Consider the following 21,145-nt stretch of genomic DNA (forward strand, 5'->3'; position numbering starts at 1 on the left):
CATCTCAAAAAAAAAAAAAAGGAGCATTCCCAGAAGACTCCCAACAGATTTCCAGTAATATTTGGCCAGAAGTGGTCACGTGCAAGGATGTTGGGAAAATGAATAGCTGGCTTTCCAGCCTTTATAGGGGGAGGCAGCAAGGGCGTTGGGAATGGCCCTTGTGTAGCTGGGTGACTGTGTCTGCCCCATGTGTTAGTGGCCACTGGATTTCGTACTGGGAAGTTACCAATCCCCTGTGAATAGTATCTCATGGGGCAGTTAATCAAGATGCCCTCCCTTTCCCCAGCCAAGCCGGGGTGACCCAGGCCAGGCCAACCAGGATCCCCCACTGTGGCATCTGAATTAGGATTGTATTTGCTTGCAGGTAACATGATACCAGCATTCCCCTCATCACCAGTATGCGACAGGGAAGTTACCCCAGGCTACACCAGGCCTGACAATCCCAGTGGTCCCCAAATTGCTATATAAGAGGCTTTCAGAGGTGGTGACTGGAACAAGGGGTCTGGGGACAGGGAGGGGTCTTGAGGCAGTGCTCAGAACTTAAGCCTCTAGGATAGTACCGTTTCTGGAGTTGTGTGTTTTTGTATGCTGTGACTCTCAGAGTCTGGTATTTACCCTCGGGTGCATTCTTGGCCTCTGAGATGTCACGGTTCTAATCCTACCTCCTCAGGATTCACTACCCGCTGCCCCTCCCATACCAGGGCAAGCCAGACCCCGTGGTTCTGCAGGGCATCATCCGCTCACTGAAGGAGGAACTGGGCCGCCTGCAAGGGCTGGGCGGCCAGGATGCTCGGGACACCCGGGAGACTGAGATCTGGCACCTTCGGGAGCAGTGAGTCTTGGATGGGCGGGCAGCTGAGGCGGGCAGCTGGGGCGGGTGTGTGCCCTCTCATCATGCACCTCGGGGCCCATGCTCAGCCCTGTCTCCCTCACCTAGCATGTATTTATTCTTTTCTTTCGAGGCAGAATCTCACTCTGTTGCTCAGGCTGGAGTGCAGTGATACAATCTCCGCTCACTGCAGCTTCCTCCTCCCAGGTTCAAGCGATTCTCCTGCCTGAGCCTCCCACATAGCTGGGACTACAGGTGCTCACCACCAAGCCCGGCTAATTTTGTATTTTGGTAGAGATGGGGTTTCACCATGTTGGTCAGGCTGGTCTCAAGCTCCTGACCTCAAGTGATCTGCCCACCTTGGCCTCCCAAAGTGCTGGGATTCCAGGAGTGAGCTTCCACGCCTGGCCTCTGAGCCTCTCTTCTGCACCTGCTTTGTGCCAGGTGGTGCTGGGGACATAGTAGTGACCAAGACTATCCTGGTACTGCCCTCCTGGGACTCTCAGTCCAGTGAGGGAGGCAGATGTGTTTGCAGACAGTGAAAGGCTCAGAGTGGGTGGGGGACCTGACCCTGCCTGGTAAGGGAGGGAGGGGTGTTCTTGGCAAAGGGAGCCGCATGTGCAGAGGTATGGGGGAGGTCGAGCTGTATGCAGGTGAATCCACCTTCACGGGGTGCCTTTTTTGTGCTAGCCCCTCCCTGCCACTCATGTAGTACCCGGCCCTGGGGGAGATGGATGTTAATTACATAACCACCTGAGTATATCATTGCAGACGGAGGTGGGTGAGGCAGAAAGGGAGCCTGTGCTGTGGGAGGCTGTCACAGTACCCCACTGGGGTGTGGGGTGGGTCAGGCAGAGGGTCTGGGGAAGAGCGTTGTAGGCAGAGGGAACAGCATGGGCAGAGTCCTTGTGTTCGGTGGGAATGTGGTGAGAACAAGAGAATGAATGAAGTGTATGAAGCAATGGCTTTTGATGTATATATTCATGCCTGCCACATGCTTGGTTCTGTTGGGGAGATGAATCTGGGGCTTGATCTCTACTGGGAAGAGGTCTGGCTTATTGGGGAGGACTAATAATATTTTTAGTAATAATAATACCAGTAACTAATAATTAGCAATAATAATACTGGTTCAATAGTACAGTCACTGAACATTTAACTCTATGCCAGGGCTGCTCTGTGCTTTGTGACTGGATTCATTTTACCCTCACAGCCACCCTACAAGGGAGGCACTGCTGCTATCTCCGTTTTACAGAGGCCCAGAGAAGTTAGGGAACGTGCCTCAGGTCACACAGTGGGTGACATGGCCAAGCTGGAACTTAGATCCAGGCAGCACCATTGCACCTCTGTTGATTCCCCAGCTGTTTGCACTGCTGGTGGCTGCAAGCCCAGGACAGAGTGATAAATGCTGATGGGAGGACCAGTCCTTATGGGAGCTCATGGGGCTGGGGAACCCCCTTGGAGCTCGCCTGTGTACTGCTGAGCCGAGGAGGGCAGCAGTGGGGAGGCCAGAATGCACAGTAGCATAGGCTTCATCCTCAGTTTATCCTCAGGATCTGCTCTGGTGGGGGCCCAGTCGGGGATCGGGGGGAAGAGTGTGTGTGTGTGTGTGTGTGTGTTTCTAGGTTTGTGTTTATGGGTGTGTGTTTCCCAAGATGGCCACAAGGTGGAGCCCTCCACCCTTAGGAACCAACAACAGGAGCCTTGCGATTTTGTGTGTGTGTGTGTGTGTGTGTGTGTGTGTGTGTTTCTAGGTTTGCGTTTATGGGTGTGTGAGATCAGAGAGAGAATGTGCGTGTTTCTAGGTATTTATGGGTGTGTGTTTCCCAAGGTGGCCACAAGGTGGCGTCCTCCACCCTTAGGAACCAACCACAGGAGCCTTGTGATTGTGTGTGTGTGTGTGTGTGTGTGTGTCTAGGTTTGTATTTATGGGTATTTCCCAAGGTGGCCACAAGGTGGCGTCCTCCACCCTTAGGAACTAACCACAGGAGCCCTGTGATTGTGTGTGTGTGTGTGTGTGTGTGTGTGTGTGTCTAGGTTTGTATTTATGGGTGTGTGTTTCCCAAGGTGGCCACAAGGTGGCGCCCTCCACCCATAGGAACCAGCCATAGGAGGCTTGTGATTGTGTGTGTGTGTGTGTGTGTGTGTGTATGTGTCTGGGTTTTGTGTTTATGGGTGTGTGTTTCCCAAGATGGCCACAAGGTGGCATCCACCACCCTTAGAAACCAACCACAGGAGCCTTGTGATCTGTGTGTGTGTGTGTTTCTGTGTTTCTACGTTTGTGTTTATGGGTGTGCAATCAGAGAGGAGAGTGTGTGTGTTTCTAGGTTTGTGTTTATGGGTGTGTGTTTCCCAAGATGGCCATCAGGTGGCACCCTCCACCCTTAGGAACCAACCACAGAGCCTTGCGATCAGTGTGTGTGTGTGTGTTTCTAGGTTTGTGTTTATGGGTGTGTGCGATCAGAGAGTGTGTGTGTCTGTTTCTAGGTTTGTGTTTATGGGTGTGTGCAATCAGAGAGTGTATGTGTTTCTAGGTTTGTGTTTATGAGTGTGTACGATCAGAGAGAGAGAAAATGTGTGTCTGTGTGTTTCTAGGTTTGTATTTATGGGTGTGTGCAATAGAGAGAGTCTGTGTGTGTGTGTTTCTAGGTTTGTGTTTTATGGGTGTATGCAATCAGAGAGAGAGTCTGTGTGTGTGTGTGTTTCTAGGTCTGTGTTTATAGGTGTGTGTTTCCCAAGATGGCCACAAGGTGGCGGCTTCCACCCTTAGGAACCAACCACACGAGCCTTGTGGTGTGTATGTGTGTGTATGTGTATGTCTCTAAGTTTGTGTTTATGGGTGTGTGTTTCCCAAGATGGCCACGAGGTGGTAGCTTCCACCCTTAGGAACCAACAGGAGCCTTGCTATGAGTGTGTGTGTGTGTGTATTTTTAGGTTTGTGTTTATGGGTGTGTGCTATCAGAGAGAGAGAGTGTGTGTGTGTGTTTCTAGGTTTGTGTTTATGAGTGTGTGTGATCAGAGAGACTGTGTGTGTTTCTAGGTTTGTATTTATGGGTTTGTGTGATGAGAGAGACTGTGTGTGTGTGTGTGTGTGTGTTTCTAGGTTTGTGTTTATGGATGTGTGTTTCCCAAGATGGCCACAAGGTGGCACCCTCCACCCTTAGGAACCAACCACAGGAGCCTTGGGATCAGTGTGTGTGTGTGTGTGTGTGTGTGTGTGTTTAGGTTTGTGTTTATGGGTGTGCTTTTCTCAAGATGGCCAAAAGGTGGCGCCCTCCACCCTTAGGAACCAACCACAGGATCCTTGTGATGTGTGTGTGTGTGTGTCTAAGTTTGTGTTTATGGGTGTGTGATTCCCAAGATGTCCACAAGGTGGCGCCCTCCACTCTTAGGAACCAACCACAGGAGCCTTGCAATCAGTGTGTTCTGGGTCTGTGTGTGTGTGTGTTTCTAGGTTTTTTATGGGTGTGCGTTTCCCAAGATGGCCACAAGGTGGCGCCATCCACCATTAGGAACCAACCACAAGAGCCTTGCCATCATTGTGTGTGTGTGTGTGTGTGTTTCTAGGTTTGTGTTTATCGGTCTTTGCAATCAAAGAGATGTTAGTGTGTGTGTTTCTAGGTTTGTGTTTATGGGTGTGTGTTTCCCAAGATGGCCAGAAGGCTGTGCCCTCCACCCTTAGGAACCAACCACAGGAACCTTGTGATTGTGTGTGTGTGTGTTTCTAGGTTTGTGTTTATGTGTGTGTGCTATCAGAGGGAGACAGTGTGTGTGTGTTTCTAGGTTGTGTTTATGGGTGTGTGTTGCCCAAGATTGCCACAAGGTAGCACCCTCCACCCTGAGGAACCAACCACAGGAGCCTTGCGATCAGAGAGAGTGTCTGTGTGTATGTGTGTGTGTGTGTGTGTGTGTGTTTCTAGGTTTGTGTTTTTGGGTGTTGCGATCAGAGTGTGTGTGTGTGTTTCTAGGTTTGTGTTTATGGGTGTGTGAGATCAGAGAGGGTGTGTGTTTCTAGGTTTGTGTTTATGGGTGTGTGTGATCAGAGAGGGAGAGTGTGTGTGTTTCTAGGTTTGTGTTTATGTGTGTGTGTGATCAGAGGGAGACGGTGTGTGTTCATGTTTCTAGGTTTGAGTTTATGGGTGTGTGTTTCCCAAAATTGCCACAAGGTGGCGCCCTCCACCCTTAGGAACCAACCGCAGGAGCCTGCGATCAGTGTGTGTGTGTGTGTGTGTGTGTGTGTGTGTGTGTGTGTGGGTATGTTTGTGTTTATGGGTGTGTGCGATCAGAGAGAGTGTGTGTGTTTCTAGGTTTGTTTATGTGTGTGTGTGATCAGAGAGACTGTGTGTGTGTTTCTAGGTTTGTGTTTATGGGTATGTGTTTCCCAAGATGGCCACAAGGTGGCGCCCTCCACCCTTAGGAACCAACCATAGGAGCCTTGCGATCAGTGTGTGTGTGTATGTGTGTGTGTATGTTTCTAGGTTTGTGTTTATGTGTGTGTGCGATCAGAGGGAGACAGTGTGTGTGTGTGTTTCTAGGTTTGTGTTTATGGATGTGTGTTCCCTAAGATGGCCACAAGGTAGTGCCCTCCACCCTTAGGAACCAACCACAGTAGCCTTGTGATTGTGTGTGTGTGTGTGTTTCTAGGTTTGTGTTTATGTGTGTGTGCGATCAGAGGGAGACAGTGTGTGTGTTTCTAGGTTTGTGTTTATGGATGTGTGTTCCCCAAGATGGCCACAAGGTAGCGCCCTCCACCCTTAGGAACCAACCACAGGAGCCTTGTGATCAGAGAGTGTGTGTGTGTGTGTGTGTGTATGTGTTTCTAGGTTTGTGTTTTTGGGTGTTGTGATCAGAGTGTGTGTGTGTGTGTTTCTAGGTTTGTGTTTACGGGTGTGTGTGATCAGAGTGTGTGTTTCTAGGTTGTGTTTATGGGTGTGTTTCCAAAGATGTCCACACGGTGGCGCCCTCCACCCTTAGGAACCAACCACAGGATCCTTGTGATGTGTATGTGTCTAGGTTTGTGTTTATGGGTGTGTGTTTCCCAAGATGGCCACAAGGTGGCACCCTCCACCCTTAGGAACCAACCACAGGAGCCTTATGATCACAGTGTGCCGTGTGTGTGTTTCTAGGTTTGTGTTTTTGGGTGTTGTGATCAGTGAGTTTGTGTGTGTGTGTTTCTAGGTTTGTGTTTTTTATGGCTGTGTGTTTCCCAAGATGGGCACTAGGTGGCGCCCTCCACCCATAGGAACCAACCACAGGAGCCTTGCCATCAGAGTGTGTGTGTATGTGTTTGTGTGTGTGTTTCTAGGTTTGTGTTTATGGGTGTGTGCAATCAGAGAGAGTGTGTGTATGTGTTTCTAGGTTTGTGTTTATGGGTGTGTGTTTCCCAAGATGGCCACAAGGTGGCGGCCTCCACCCTTAGGAACCAACCACAGGAGCCTTGTGATTGTGTGTGTGTGTGTGTGTTTGTGTGTGTGTGTGTGTGTCTAGGTTTGTGTTTATGGGTGTTTCCCAAGATGGGCACAAGGTGGCGCCCTCCACCCTTAGGAACTAACCACAGGAGCCTTGGGATCAGTGTATGTGTGTGTGTTTCTAGGTTTGTGTTTATGGGTCTGTGCAATCAGAGTGTGTGTGTTTCTAGGTTTGTGTTTATGGGTGTGTTTCCCAAGATGGCCACAAGGCGGCACACTCCACACTTAGGAATCAACCACAGGAGCCTTGCGATCAGTGTGTGTGTGTGTGTGTGTGTGTGTGTCTGTGTGTGTTTCTATGTTTGTGTTTATGGGTGTGTGCAATCAGAGAGAGTGTGTTTGTGTGTTTCTAGGTTTGTGTTTATGTGTGTGTGCGATCAGAGAGACTGTGTGTGTTTATGGGTGTGTGTGATCAGAGTGTGTGTGCGTGTGTTTCTAGGTTTGTGTTTGTGTGTGTGATCAGACAGACTGTGTGTGTGTGTGTGTTTCCAGGTTTATGTTTACGGGTGTGTGCGATCAGAGAGAGAGTGTGTGTCTGTGTGTGTTTCTAGGTTTGTATTTATGGGTGTATGCGATCAGAGAGACTGTGTTTTTCTAGGTTCGTGTTTATGGCTGTTTTCAAGATGGCCACAAGGTGGCGCCCTCCACCCTTAGGAACCAACCACAGGAGCCTTGTGGGGTGTGTGTGTGTGTGTGTGTGTGTGTGTGTGTGTGTGTCTAGGTTTGTGTATATGGGTGTGTGTTTCCCAAGATGGCCACAAGGTGGCGCCCTGCACCCTTAGGAACGAACCGCAGGAGCCTTGGGATCAGTGTGTGTGTGTGTGTGTGTGTGTGTGTGTGTGTGTTTGTTTGTGTATGGGTGTGTGCGATCAGCGAGAGAGTGTGTGTGTATGTATCTTTAGGTTTGTGTTTATGGGTGTGTGCGATCAGAGAGAGTGTGTGTGTGTTTCTAGGTTTCTATTTATGGGTGTGTGTTTCCCAAAGTGGCCACAAGGTGGCGCCCTCCACCCTTAGGAACCAACCACAGGAGCCTTGTGATGTGTGTGTGTGTGTTTCTAGGTTTGTGTTTATGGGTGTGTGCGATCAGAGAGAGTGTGTGTGTGTTTCTAGGTTTGTGTTTATGGATGTGTGTTTCCCAAGATAGCCACAAGGTGGCGCCCTCCAGCCTTAGGAACCAACCACAAGAGCCTTGGGATCCCATGGCTGCTCAATGGCTTCTTACCTTCCTCTTCCCAGGCAGGAATTAGGAAGTTTGGGAAGGTTCCGAGACTTATTCATTCATTCAGCCAACATTTATGGAGCTCGCACTGTGTGCCAAGCACACTGCCTGACACTAATGTTTATTATGCAGAGATGGTCTAAGCACTGTAAATAGATGCTTACAGTGGAATAGGTGAGAAAAGTGGCCTGAGGCTCAGAGATGCGAAGTGAAACTGCCCAGGGCCACCCAGCTTGTTAACAAGCGTGCCTGGCCATGCAGCCTGGGGTCCTATGAACCAGACAGAGGGAGGCTCTGTACCCAGAAAGGTGGGATCCAGATGGGAAACATACTCTCCTCTGCACGCCAGCTCTGCCTGGGTGGGTGCTAGGAAGGAAAGGTACAGAGGGCTGGGAGAGCGGAGAACATCAGGGCAGCTAGACTTCCTGGATGAGTGGAATCGTTCCTGCCAGAAGGAGAGAATGTTCTCGGAGGTGAGAATTGCATCTGGCTGGAGCCTTGTGGGAGAGGGAGGTAGGAGGAAAGGAGAGAAGTCAGATGGGCAGGGGCCGAAGGGAAAGCTCCTTGGTGGAGAGTGTGGGGAACCACAGATTTTAAGAAAGATTTATTAGGAAAAATTCCAAGCACCACAAAAGTAAACAGTAGTATAAATTGCATGTATTTGTCCCCGGCTTCAGTAGTTACCCACTCGCCCATCTTGTTTGATGTGCTGCCGCCCCCTGCCCTGAAGCAAATCCCAGTCTTCGGAGCTCCTCTGTAAAAGCTTCACTGTGTATCTTTAACATAGAAGCATATAAGTGTGCTGTCACCTCCAACAAAATTAACAAAAATTCCGGCTGGACACGGTGGCTTACGCTTGTAATCCCAGCACTTTGGGAGACTGAGGCAGGCGGATCATGAGGTCAAGAGATCAAGACCAGCCTGGCCAACATGGTGAAGCCCCGTCTCTACAAAAATACAAAAAAATTAGCCGGGCATGGTGGTGCGCGCTTGTAGCCCCAGCTACTAGCGGGGCTGAGGCAGGAGAATCACTTGAACCTGGGAGGCGGAGGTTGCAGTGAGCCGAGATCACCACTGCATTCCAGCCTGGGCAACAGAGCAAGACTCTCAAAACAAACAAACGAACAAAAAAACACAGAAAACCCACAAAAATTCCATAATATCATCTGAAACCCATTGTGCATGCATTCACACTTGTCTGATGACCTCTCAAGTGTCTTTTCTGCAAACGGCTTGTTTAAATTCATCTTGTATCTAAAGACGGCTACACGCTGCAGTTTGTTGAGGTCCTTCCTTCCTTCCTTCCCCCTTCCCTTCCCTTCCCTTTTCTTTCGTCTTGCTCTCTTGCCCAGGCTGGAGTATGGTGGTACAATCTTGGCTCGCTATATTCTCGATCTCCTGGACTCAGATGATTTTCCCACCTCAGCCTCCTGAGTAGCTGGACTACAGGCACTTGCCATCATGCCTGGCTAAGTTTAGTTTTTTTAGAGACAGGGTTTGCCCATGTTGGCCAGGCTAGTCTTGAACTCCTGAATGCAAGCCACCTACCTGCCTCAGCCTTCCAAAGTGCTGGGATTACAGGCATGAGCCACTGAGCTTGGCTGAGGTATTTCTTAAATCTCTTTTAATTTATATCCCCCTCTCTACTTTTCATGCTCTTTATTTGTAGAAGAAATCAGGTTATTTGTCCAGTAGAGTTTTGCAGTCTAGATTTGGCTGATTTTTTTCCCTAGCAAGCATATTCAGATGGAAAAATGAGAAATAGATTTTGCTGATTTTATTTTCATGGTGTCATTTAACATCCTCCTCTGTCTCCTGTACTTCCAGTGAAGTGGTGGCTAAGCCTGTATATTGTTTAATCAGATGTGGGGTAGGTTTTGGCAAGATACCCCCTTTGGTGGTGGTGTTGAGACTGATGAATTCAGCCGTTGAGAGCGGGCTTCAGCCTTTCTACCAATGCAGTGGTTCACTGTGGATTTGCACTCAAATTGCCTGGGAGCTTCGGAAACTCCCAGTGCCCTGGCTGTCCTGTAGACACACCATTTCTTTTTCTTTTTTTGAGGCAGAGTCTCACTCTGTCACCCAGGCTGGAGTGCAGTGGCCTGGTGTCGGCTCACCGCAACCTCTGCCTCCTGGGTTCAAGCAATTCTCCTGCCTCAGCCTCCCAAGTAGCTGGGATTACAGGCATGTGCCATCATGCCCAGCTAATTTTTGTATTTATTTATTTATTTTTTTTTTAGATGTAGTCTTGCTCTATTGCCCAGGCTGGAGTGCAGTCACACGATTTTTGTATCATTGTCTGAACCTGGTCTCGAAATCCTGACCTCAAGTAATCCACCCGTCTTGGCCTCTCAAAGTGCTGGAATTATAGGTGTGAGCCACGTGCCGGCCCTATGTTTCTTTTAAAAAATGTGAGCAGTGAGGAGTTCTGGGGCAGGCCCTGACTCCTCCGGAGACACCATGTACACCTGAATCTCTGGGATGGGATCCCTCCCTGCTGCCCAAGAGTTCCACTACTTGCATTACTTAACTTTCTTATTGTGAAATATAATACACGCCAACGGGCATACAATATAAATGTACAGTTTCACAAATTATCATAGAGCCAACATTTATGGAGTTCGAACTGTGTACCAGGCACACTGCCCAACACTAGTTAAGCCTGGGACTCCACGTAACAACTACACAGGTGAAGAACTTGAGGCCAGGCGTGGTGGCTAACACCTGTAATCTTAACACTTTGGGAGGCTGAGGTGGGTGGATCACCTGCGGTCAGGAGTTTGAGACCAGCCTGGCCAACGTGGTGCAACCATTTCTCTACAAAAAATACAAAAATTTAGCTGGGCAGGGTGGCCCATGCCTATAGCCCCAGCTACTCATAAGGCTGAGGCAGGAGAATCACTTGAACCCAGGAGGCAGAGGTTGCAGTGAGCTGAGATTGTGCCACTGCCCTCCAGCCTGGGCAACAGAGCGAGACTCTGTCTCCGCCCATTCCCCACCCCCCCAAAAAAAAGAAAAGTTGAAAGTGGTCACTTCCCCACAGCCTCTGTATGCCTTTTTCTAGGAGAGGCCCTCCTACCCCAACCATGCTCCCAAATGCACCTAATCTCACTTTATTTGTTTATGGTTTTGTCAGCTGAATCATGCATCCCTAAACAATATAGTTTAGTTTTATCTCTTTTGCACTTTATTTACTTTTTTTAGAGACAGAGTCTCACCCTGTCACCCAGGCTGGAGTGTAGTGGCACAATCTCGGCTCACTGGACCCTCTACCCTCCGAGTTGAAGTGATTCTCGTGCCTCAGCCTCCTGAGTAGCTGGGATTAGAGGCGTGTGCCATCATGCCAGGCTTATTTTTGTAGAGACAGGGTTTTGCTGTATTGGCCAGGTTGGTCTTGAACTCCTGGCTTCAAGTGATCCACCTGCCTCGGCCTCTACAGTGCTGAGATTATAGGCATAAGCCACTTTGTCCATCCAGAGAGGTCCAATTTCTGTTCATTTCCCCCTTCCCCATAAATAATCCTTTCCCCCACCACAGATGTTGGTTTATTCTATTATATAATTTTGAAAATACAAACATATAATTTATAGTTCCAGTTTCTTTTACATAAAGGGAGATACTGGAGATACTGTCTGCCCTGGGCTGTGTTGTGGCAGTCACTTGGTGACGGGTTATAGAGATCGTTTTATAGTTTTGTGGTACTCAATTGAGTAGATGTGTTAGAATTTCAGCTGGTTCTCTTTTGATGTCCATTTTGGTTATTTCCACTCCCGTTATTACAGATTGTACTGCAATGAATAGCCTTGTGCATATATTTTCTCCAGGAAGGGTTTTGAGCATGGTGGTAACCCGTTCAAATTTGTACTGTAGAGGATTTCGTGACTGGGAGACAGCGAGAGTGGCCTGGCGAGGTGGGAGGAGGAGGCTTTCAGGGTGTGGACAGGTTGATGAAATCGTTTAGAATTGGAACTCACGTGGCTGTGTTCCCACTCCTTCACCTGCATCAGGGGTGTGTGTGTGTGTGTGTGTCTGTCTGTCTGCCTGTCTGTGCGTGGTGGGGTCATGTCCTCTTCGTGGGATAGATGGAGGCGATGTGACCATATCCCTCCTTACACGTCGGAGGGGAGATAATAGGACCCTGCCCTCCCCATGGGGGCAGTTGAGAGTGATGGAACCGCGTTCCCTCTTCGTGGGGAGGTGAAATGATGGGGCGTCCCACCCCTATGGAGTAGTTGTAATGGGGCCATGCCTCTCTCCCCAGCGCTCTCTCCCTGTCTTCCCCAGGGTGTCGCGCCTGGCTTCCGAGAAGCGGGAGCTGGAGGAGCAGCTGAGCCGATCGCGCGAGGAAGCGCTGGCTGGGCGCGTGGCCCGCCAGGAGGCCGAGGGACTGCGTGGGTTGGTGCGTGGGCTGGAGCTGGAGCTGCGGCAGGAGCGCGGCCTTGGGCACAGGGTGGCTGGCCGCCGAGGCCAGGACTGCCGCCGCCTGGCCAAGGAGGTGAGCAGCGGTGACCCGGGGGTGGCCGGCGAGGCGTGGACCTGAGCCTCAGTCTGGACCTCTGCACCTCTCTCCGCTCCCTGCAGCTTGAGGAGGCGAAGGCATCCGAGCGGAGCCTGCGCGCCCGGCTGAAGACGCTGACCACTGAACTGGCCTTGTACAAGAGGGGGTGAGAGGCCAGGCCTGGGGGCGACTGGGTGGATGGGCAGGGCCTGAGAGGGGGTGGAGCTTGAGAGGCAGGGTGGGGCCAGGTAGGGTGAATGGGGCGGGGCTTAAGGGGAGGCGGGGCTTAGTGGACCTCCCGGAGCCCAGACATATTTCGGGTGCAGTGGTTAGAAGGGGTACCCCGCGCGCAGGCTTGGGGTTGGCACTCAGGACGAGGGACTGGGAAAGGGGCCAGCCCGAGGGTCTCCTGGAGCAAAAGCGTGCGGCGCAGCAGGTGGGATCAGGGTGAGGTCTGCTGGCATTTATGGACTGGGTGGTGGAAAATTGGGAAGGTTTTCGGGAGTTGTGGAAGACTCCAGGAAGAAGGGTCTGGCGAAGGGGGTTTGTTGGAAAGATGTAGGGAAATGACAGACGGGTGTTTTAGGGGTTTGGATGGGGCCTGGGGGAGGGTATCGGGCCCAGGAATACACGCCTAGGAGCCGATGGGGATGGGCCTGAGGGTTCGGAGAGGGTGCGGTCGGGGAGGAGACTCGCGATTAGATTTGTCGAGGCTGGCAGGAAGCTGACAGCTACCCCTGTGGTCTCAGGAGGCGGACTCCGCCGGTGCAGCCGCCCCCGGTGCGGGAGGACCGGGCCCTGTCGTCCCGGGAGCGCTCCACGTCTCGAGGCCGCGGCGCCGCGCGCTCCTCGTCCCGGGAGAGCGTCCGCGGGAGCCGGGGTCGGGGCCGACCCGCGCGCCCCTCGCCCTCGCCCACAGGTCTGTGCCCCTGCGCTGCGGTGGGGAGGGGACGCACTAGCGCTGCCTTGACCCGTCCTGGGACCCACCCGCCTCCTTTCCCACGCTGTCCTAGGTGGTCGCGCGCTCCGCTTCGACCCCACGGCCTTTGTGAAAGCCAAGGAAAGGAAGCAGAGAGAGATCAAGATGAAGTCAGTCCCCTTTCCTCCCTCTTCTGCTTCCGCCCCTGCCCCGTGCCCGCTCCCGGGCGCTCAGCTCTCTGCGCCACCATCCGTCCGCATCCCCTGCCACCTGCTCGCTTCACGCTGGCTACCCCGCCCGCTCCGCCTTCCGTCTGCCCCACCTCTTCGTCTGTGTTTCCGTACGCTTTCCTCTCCTGGGCCCGTACCTCGGGCAGTCGTCGACGTGCTGTGACCTTTAGGGGCGCAGCGACCCCCTTGCCCGCAGGAGCTGGGTGCACAGGCCGGCGTCTCCTTTCCTGCTTCCCAGGCAGCAGCAGCGGAACCGATTAGGCAGTGGAGGAAGCGGGGACGGGACGTCCGTCTCCTGGCCTCGCCAGACCCGGCCCCCTGCTGCCGTGACTGGACGAGGGGACGCCCCTAACCGCTCGCGAAACCGCAGCTCCTCAGGTAACCGGCCTGGAGCTCAGGGCCTGGGGCTCGGGGTCGACGGGCTGGGCTGGACTGGGCAGGGCCGGCCGGAGGGGCGGGGCCGGGAGGCACTGGGCGGGGCCGACGGGCTGGGAGGGGCTGGGAGGCACTGGGCGGGGCCGGCGGGCTGGGAGGGGCTGGGAGGCACTGGGCGGGGCCGGCGGGCTGGGAGGGGCTGGGAGGCACTGGGCGGGGCGGGCGAGGGCACGAGAATCACGCCCCCGTCTCCCTCTAGTGGACAGTTTCCGCAGCCGCTGCTCGTCAGTCAGCTCCTGCAGCGATTTGGAGGATTTCTCTGAGTCGCTTTCCAGACGGTAAAACTTGGACTTGGGGAAAGGACCACCTCAAAAGGGTTTCTGGGGAGACTAGAAACAGTCTTTTGCAGAGAAATTGGGTGATGGAGGCTGGGAGCCTTGAAACCACAAAGGTGGGGGACGTGGGAAGTTCCAGAGCCTCCCCAACACTGGTCCTTGATTACTCCTTTCTCGCAGGGGTCTCCGCCGCCGTGGCAAGCCTCCCAGCCCAACGACCTGGAGTGGGTCCAATACGGTGAGTAGAAGGGGGAACATAAACCACTGGAACACAGCTGTCCCCATTTGCCGTGATTCCTTCCTGGGGACCAAATGCAGAGGCGACTCTGAATGCTTTTGGCAACAGGGCTTTTTTGTTTAAGCGAGGGTCTCGCTCTGTCCTCCAGGCTGGGGTGCAGTGGGGCAGTCGCCATTCATAGCAGCCTTCAACTCCTGGGCTCAAGGGATCCTCCCACCTTGGCCTCTGGAGTAGCTGGCACTAGACTTTTTTGGGGGGGAGGTGGGGTTGAGACTGCGTAAGGGGAGTAAGTGTTGTCTCTTTATGTTGCCCAGGCTGGCCTGGAACTCCTGGCCTCAAGCCATCCTCAGCCTCCCGCAGCGCTGAAGTTACAGGCTGAGCCACCACACCTGGCCTGGGAACAGCGTGTTTAGAGAGCTTTGGATTGGAGGAGGAATAATGAGGGGCACGTGATGCTCTTTAGGGCTTTGACTTCTGATTGTCAGGTCTTAAAACCTGGCTCCTCCTCCTACCAGTTGTTTGATTCTGGGCAGTTTTTTTTTTTTTTTTTTTTTTTTTTTTTTTTTTTTTTTTTTTTTTTTTTTTTGAGGCAGAGTTACGCTCTTGTTGCCCAGGCTGGAGTGGTGCGATGGTGCGATCTCAGCTCACCGAAACCTCCGCCTCCCGAGTTCCAGCAATTTTCCTGCCTCACCCTTCCCAAGTAGCTGGGATTACAGGCGCACACTACTACACCCTATTAATTTTGTATTTTTAGTAGAGATATGGTTTCTCCATGTTGGTCAGGCTGGTATCGAACTCCCGACCTCAGGTGATCCGCCTGCCTCAGCCTCCCAAAGTACTGGGATTACAGGCATGAGCCACCGCACCCCACATTCAGGGCAGTTCTTTCGCCTCTCTGTACCTTAGTTTTTATCCGTTCACTAGGGATGGTAATGGCATCACCTCCCGGGGCTATGTGAGCAAGCCAGGGGATTATTTTGCATATAATGAATGCCCAGTAGGTGTCAGGCTTTATTTTTCCCCAAGGTCCTTAGGCTCAGGATTTCCAGTGGGATTTGGGGGGACAGGAATAGAGGGACGGTGGCTGACCCCCTTTCCTACCTTCCCCATCACCAGAAGTCTACCCCTGTGGAACGCAGCCACCATGAGAAACGTCCAGCCAATTCCGGGGGCTGGGTCCCCATCAAAGGTGAGCCTGGGACTCCACATCCCCTCTCCCAGTCCCAGCTCTTGTTGGTATGGTAGGGGGGCAGTGGTATATTGGGGAGCCCCCCCACACCCACACCTGCTCTCACAGAGTACAGCTTGGACCACCAGGCCGAAATAGATGCACGTCTGAAGGCCTTGCAGGAGTACATGAACCGACTGGACATGCGGTCATGACATGGAGAGGGGGTACTGCCCCTCATCCCCCACCCACCACTGAGTATGGCATGGGGGGTGCAGCCAGGGTGGCCTCCAGCCCCGCCCAGGCCCTGCCCTGGCCCCGCCCCTCCACGTGCCCCTGGGGTCTCAGGCTTGTGAGGCCCTGACCCCAACCTCTCCCCAGGCAGTACATGCTGGGAGGGAGGATATGTGCATTTTGTAAATAAACATATTTGCCTGTGGGACCCCTCAGCTTATGACTAAAGGGTGAGGGTGGAGTGGGGAGAAATGTAGAGGAAGAGAAATTGCGGTGTATAACTGGGACCTGTGTGTCTGTGCCTCAGAGGCAGATCCGGCCTTAGGCCCAGGAAAAGCCGGCATACTCTCTAAACTGTGCAAGGGCAGACCTGGGGGGAGGAGTGAGTAGCCTGTCCCCAAAGGAGTCCAAGCAGAGGTTCTGTGCAGGATGTCTTTGGCTGTGTGGTGGGAAGGGGGTGTCTTGCAGCGTGGCTCATTGCCCAGGAGGACCCCCAGCTGCTTCTGTGACATCCAGGCTGCCGTGGTGCTGATTCCTGGGCTCTGACCTGAGACCTCTGGGTTCTGAGCTGTGATGTTGCTCTCGAGCTGGGATCTCCGGGGTCTTGGTTCAGGGCCGGGGCCTCTGGGTTCGGAGCACCAGCGACGAGAGTGCTGGGAGGGAGGGGGTGGGAGGGCTTGGGTCTTGTGGGAGGGAGAGAAGGAGGGGAGGTGTGGCGGGACCTGCCCAGGAATACATTTTGAGCTGCAGCTGCACCTTTATTGAAGGAGGCGGCAGTGGGGTTTTGGCCGTGGGAGGAGAGGAATGGGGTGCCGCCCAGCACGGCCTCAGGAGGCGCGGTAGTGTGGCCAGTTCTGGATGATGCTGTAGAGTTGGTCGCCTGGAGAGAGCGTAGGCTGCACATCCCGGTGCCCTTTGACCTCATATTTGGAGCTCAGGGCTCCCTGAGCCACACCGCAGGCCAGTAGACTCTGGGCTGCCCGGAGGGCCCGGGCTGGGGGCACCCGATCTGGGGAGGCAGAGGCAGGAGTGAGGCAGGGCTTCCCAAAGGGCAGTGGTAGTGTAGGGTAGTGGGTTTGATTGTGTCCTCTGAGCTGGACTTCACTCTCTGTGCCTCAGTTTCCTCATCCGCGAAAGGAGAGAATAATGGCACCTACCCACAGGGCTGTGGGAGGTAAGAGGAATTATTTTTACGTAAAATCCACAAAATGGCACCTGGCACAGAAGAAGCCCTTAGCAAGCCTTGGCAGTCATAGTGACGATTGCATATTCTCATTCCCCTGTCACCAGACCTCTGGCTCCCACCCACTACAATAGCTAACATCAATCAAGTGCTGCTTAGGGACTGTGGCCTGGCGCAGGATTTTTTTTTAAATATGGAGTCTTGGTCTGTCACCGGGCTGGAGTGCCATGCTGTGATCTTGGCTCACTGCAACCTCCGCCTCCCAGGTTCAAGCAACTCTTCTGCCTCAGCCTCCTCAGTAGCTGGGACTACAGGAACCTGCCACCACGCCTGGCTAATTTTGGTAATTTTAGTAGAGATGGGGTTTCACCATATTGGCCAGGATGGTCTCAATCTCCTGACCTCTTGATCCGCCCACCTTGGGCTCCCAAAGTGCTGGGATTACAGGTGTGAGCCACCGCGCCCGTCTGGCGGAAGATAAAAAATCGGCTAATTCTCACCCCCACCCTGTGGTTGGAAATGACTCCCATTTTCCAATGGTGGAAACGAGGCTCAGAAAATTGAGTCACTTGCCTGAGGTCATGGAGCTTGTAGGTGGTGGAGCCTGTCAGCCACTGGCTGCCATGTCCCCGCCCTCCTCAGGCCGCATGTGAGCCCCCATCCTAACTGGCGGGACAGTTACTCACCCATGTAGTTGCCCATGAAGGTGATGCCAATGGACATGGCGTTCCAGAGGTGACTCGAGTGGTCTCCCTTGAAGCCCCAGCCACGGCCCTCATACACAAGCCCGTCTTCTCCAATCAGGAAGCTGCACGGGGAGGTGGGAAGCTTGATGAATGAGGGAGGGCTTCCCGAGAGGGACGCCTGCCCTTTCCTCCACTCACCTTGCCTCTGCTACTGCCCCGGGACACACAACTTCCCCAGCATCCTTTTCGTCCCTTAGTTTTCCACGACTGTTAACAATGACTGTGATCATTTATTGGGCCCCTGGCATGCGCCAAGCACAGCTCTGCATGCAGCCTTTTTTCCATCCTCACTGCAACCCTGTAAGTCACCACCACCCCCATTTTATAGAGACAGAATCAGAGCGATAGAATCACCTGCCCCACGTCACAGCCCATCAGGGGCACAGCTGGGGTTTTCACCCAGGCTTCCGAGGTCCCCACCCATGTGATCTTGTGCCTTGCTCCCTCCTGCCTCCCTAGAGGATTTCTGGAAGCCTCGTTTTGCTGAATCCTTGCAGGACTGCCCTCTGAGGCAGGGACTGTTACCATCCTTATCTTAAGCTGAGAGAGCTGAGACTCAGCGACAGGATTTGTACAAGCTCCTCAGAGCCCCCTTCGTCTCAGAACTCTGCCCTCACCCCAGCCTGCTTCCTGCCCTCGGGGTCCACTGGGGTGACAGGATCAGAGACAAAGTTGGTGTCACAACCAGATACCGACCCTGGAGCCCCAGCACCTGCCTCTTGGAGGTTTCCAAGCCTGGCAAAATCCTTAAGGCTGATTCATTCAGCACATCTGATTGAATGCATCTGACTTGGCACATGGGAATGAACTAGAACATCAGTGTCTGGGAGCTGCAGTATGTGCTAGCTCAGCCCTAGTGCTCACAGCTTCCTTAATGATGCACAGAATGCCGGAACTTCCGAATCTTGAGTCCTGAATCTACCGCTTAGGAAGCCAGCTCCCAGAATCTGGCCTTGGTGATGCTGGCTGCTGGGACTGGCTGGTTATGGCCGTGCCTTATTCCTGGTGCCTGGCATGGCAGTGGAGGGGAGGGGGGTGGCTGGTTCTCCCTGGTCATTTATTGCATGAATGCATTTAAACCTCAGCCACCATCGACAAGTGGGCACAGTCAAAAGCCCCATTTACAGGTGAAGAAACTGAGGCTCAGAGGGAGAACGTGACATGACCTGGAAAGGGGATTCAGAATATTAGAACCAGATTCTGAATCCTAAAAGCTGAGCGCCAGACTTCAGGCTGCTTCTCTGTGTGGTGGTGTAGACCCGAGGCTGCAGAGCCAGGCTTGGCTCTTCATGACCTCATGGGAATGCTTAGAATCCAGCACTTGAGTCTTGGAAACAAAACCTTGAATTTGGAATCTTTGATAAACTCTTGCAAGAGCTGGGAATACCTTTGGAAACCTCTAGACTTCTTTGGGTGGGGTCTGTTTTTTTGTTTTGTTTTTTACTTTTTTTCATGACAGCCTCAGGAGGTCCTGAGAACATGTGACCCCGGGTGGGGTCTATCGGGGACCTGGGGATCTGGGGACCCATGTCTTCCTCCAGTAATCTCTGCAGGGGATTCTGATGCTTACCTGGGTCAGAGCCTGCAGGGTTCAAACCTTCCCTCTCCTTGGAAACCCTCAGGCTGGATTGCAGCCCATTGTAAGGAGGCGGTAGCTGGTAAGCCTGGCTAGGACGCGCTTCAGCAGGCACCCTTTAGAGTCTGTTCCCCCCACGGCCGCCAGAGGGAGCCTCATACTTAGACCAGCCCCCGACCCCGCTCTGCACGGAAGCCTCCCCTGGCTCCCATCTCACAGTAAAAGCTAGTTTTCACTGTGGTCCACAAGGCCCTGCCTGGTCCCGCCCTTTCCTCAGTTCATTCTGCTCCTCCGGCTGTGTTCAGCCACCTTGTCCTTCCCACGGGACCTGCCCACACAGCCCCGTTGGCTTTGCATCCTGCACCCGTCCGTCGGCTCCCACATCTCAGAGCCAAGGCAGCCGCTCTCCGGGAGGCCTTCCCTTGCCCCACCCTTCCAAGGATCTCGTGTGGGTCTGGCCCCAGCCTGAGGTCACCCTCCCGCACCTTGTTCCTTTCATCCATCACTTCTGTCACCCTCTGAACTTACCTGTGGCCTTGGCTTGTTTCTCCCTGCTGATCTTTAAACCCTGGGAAGCTAGAGTGGCACCGTTCTCCGTTGCACATCTGGCGCACTGCCTGGCGCATAGTAGGTCTCTAAAGGCAATAGCCCATGGCTTTGCGGGCCCCTGTGTGCCAGGCAGTGTCCTAGGTGCTTTGCCTGTATTTAAGGAGCAGGTGGGGCGCAATCCCTTGGACTTTGCCGAGGAGGAAGCTGAAGCTGGGAGGACCTGCCCCAGCTGGGGAGGGACCTGCCTCAGTCCTCAGCCAGAGTAAGCTGAGCTGACCCTGGAACCTGGCTCTGCACTGAGTCAGCCTGGTTTTCTGTCTCCCAACAAAGGCACCAGGCATCAGGAAGGGGCGCCTTCAAAAGGTGTTGCGGATACGTTGGTGTGTGTTAGGCAAAGCCTGCCCCGTCCTCCGGGGAGCGGGGCTTGGATTTCAGCCCTTCCCCACCTCCCCATGGCATCTTTATGCTGTGCGCTTCTGCTCCATGTCTGCCCCGACCCGCATGGTGACCCAAGGAGAAACGAGAACTGCGAGGTTCAGTAAGCTGCCCGGGGTGTCAGCCGGGTGACCCTAGCACCGATCCCGCTGGCGGGGGCTTGCACACCTTTGCCTCTGGGGTCCCCAGCCCGGCCCGTGCCTCCCCGCTGCACTCACTTGTAGCCCACGTCGCACCAATTCAGTGTCTTCATGTGGTAGTGCTGCACATTCTGGGCCTGCTGCTGGCAGGAGGCTGGGGTGTTGCAGCTGCTGCCCGCCGTGTGCGACACCACCACGTAGCGCACGGGCTGGCTCAGGGGCGTGTTGCACTTTGACGCCAGGGCCCCCCACTCCCTCCGTGGCACTATGGGGCTACAGCAGGCCGGGGTTTCTGTCTTCTGAGCCTCTCCGAGTCGAAGGAGGCTGAGGAGAGCCCAGGCGAGCAGCGCGGGGCGACGGGACATAGCGGCAGGGGCGCGGGGACCGCTAGGAGCGCGCAGTGGTGGGGCCGCGTTTATCTGCTGGGTGATTCTGGGAGTGGCCCGGAGAGTCTTGCTTCACACCCTGCCGGTAAGTCCCCGCTGGTCCAGCAGACCCGAGACTTGGCTTCCTTCTCTGGCAGGGCCAGGGCAGGATGCACTGGGGTTGGGGTCTGGGTCGTGCCCATGGCAATGACAGGACCGCTCGCTCAGCAGGGAGGGACGCACAAGTCCCTGGGCGCTTCGCCCTGCCGTTTCTGGAAGACCTGGCGCCGGGATCCCGGTCCTGCTTGTCTCCTCTCAGTGGAACATTGAACAACTCAGCAGGAACTTACACTGCAGAGGCCCGGGGCATTGGCACATCTCCCGGCAAGGATTGAGGTACCAAAGGTGCCTATTTTAAAAACACTTCCTTCTCCCAGGTCCAAGCCTGATGCCATTTACCCTTGCAGCAAACTCAAGAGTTGAGTACCTGGAAGCCCATTTCACAGTGGAGTAAACAGGTTGGGAGCAGGGAAGTCGGGGGCTGAGACACCGGACTCACTGGAGTCCGGTGTCTAGAGCCAGACTGCCTGCGAGTGAATCCCGGACACTCAGTGTGCGAGAGCCTGCAAGGGATTTTTAAA

General features: G+C 53.8%; 2 protein-coding genes across 8 annotated transcripts in view; one reads left to right on the forward strand and one right to left on the reverse strand.

Moving 5' to 3' along the window:
• The window catches only part of CCDC61 (coiled-coil domain containing 61), a 29,621-nt gene extending 14,070 nt beyond the window's left edge, over positions 1-15,551 (forward strand). For 6 of the 7 annotated variants that reach the window (XM_017502527.2, XM_017502526.1, XM_037729256.1 and 3 more), the window contains 10 exons: positions 671-832; positions 11,798-12,008; positions 12,095-12,177; positions 12,761-12,930; positions 13,025-13,100; positions 13,399-13,538; positions 13,795-13,873; positions 14,051-14,108; positions 15,225-15,297; positions 15,406-15,551. In XM_017502527.2, coding sequence (XP_017358016.1) covers positions 671-832; positions 11,798-12,008; positions 12,095-12,177; positions 12,761-12,930; positions 13,025-13,100; positions 13,399-13,538; positions 13,795-13,873; positions 14,051-14,108; positions 15,225-15,297; positions 15,406-15,491 — 1,138 coding nt within the window. In that variant the 3' untranslated portion in view covers positions 15,492-15,551. Of the gene's footprint in view, positions 1-670; positions 833-11,797; positions 12,009-12,094; positions 12,178-12,760; positions 12,931-13,024; positions 13,105-13,398; positions 13,539-13,794; positions 13,874-14,050; positions 14,109-15,224; positions 15,298-15,405 lie in introns of all 7 variants that reach the window. The other variant, XR_005196036.1, reaches the window with a different exon arrangement.
• Positions 15,552-16,246: 695 nt separating this feature from the next.
• On the reverse strand, positions 16,247-20,803 carry PGLYRP1 (peptidoglycan recognition protein 1). Its single transcript, XM_017502532.2, has 3 exons — positions 20,218-20,803; positions 17,380-17,501; positions 16,247-16,519 (listed from the first exon to the last, which is right to left on the reverse strand). Exons 1-3 carry the CDS (start codon positions 20,502-20,504, stop codon positions 16,338-16,340), a joined length of 591 nt encoding a protein of 196 aa, XP_017358021.1. The 5' UTR covers positions 20,505-20,803; the 3' UTR covers positions 16,247-16,337.
• Between the last annotated feature and the right edge of the window lie 342 nt (positions 20,804-21,145).

This window comes from Cebus imitator, unplaced genomic scaffold (genome assembly GCF_001604975.1).
Source record: "Cebus imitator isolate Cc_AM_T3 unplaced genomic scaffold, Cebus_imitator-1.0 Scaffold296, whole genome shotgun sequence".
In the NCBI taxonomy this organism is placed as follows: Eukaryota; Metazoa; Chordata; class Mammalia; order Primates; family Cebidae; genus Cebus; species Cebus imitator.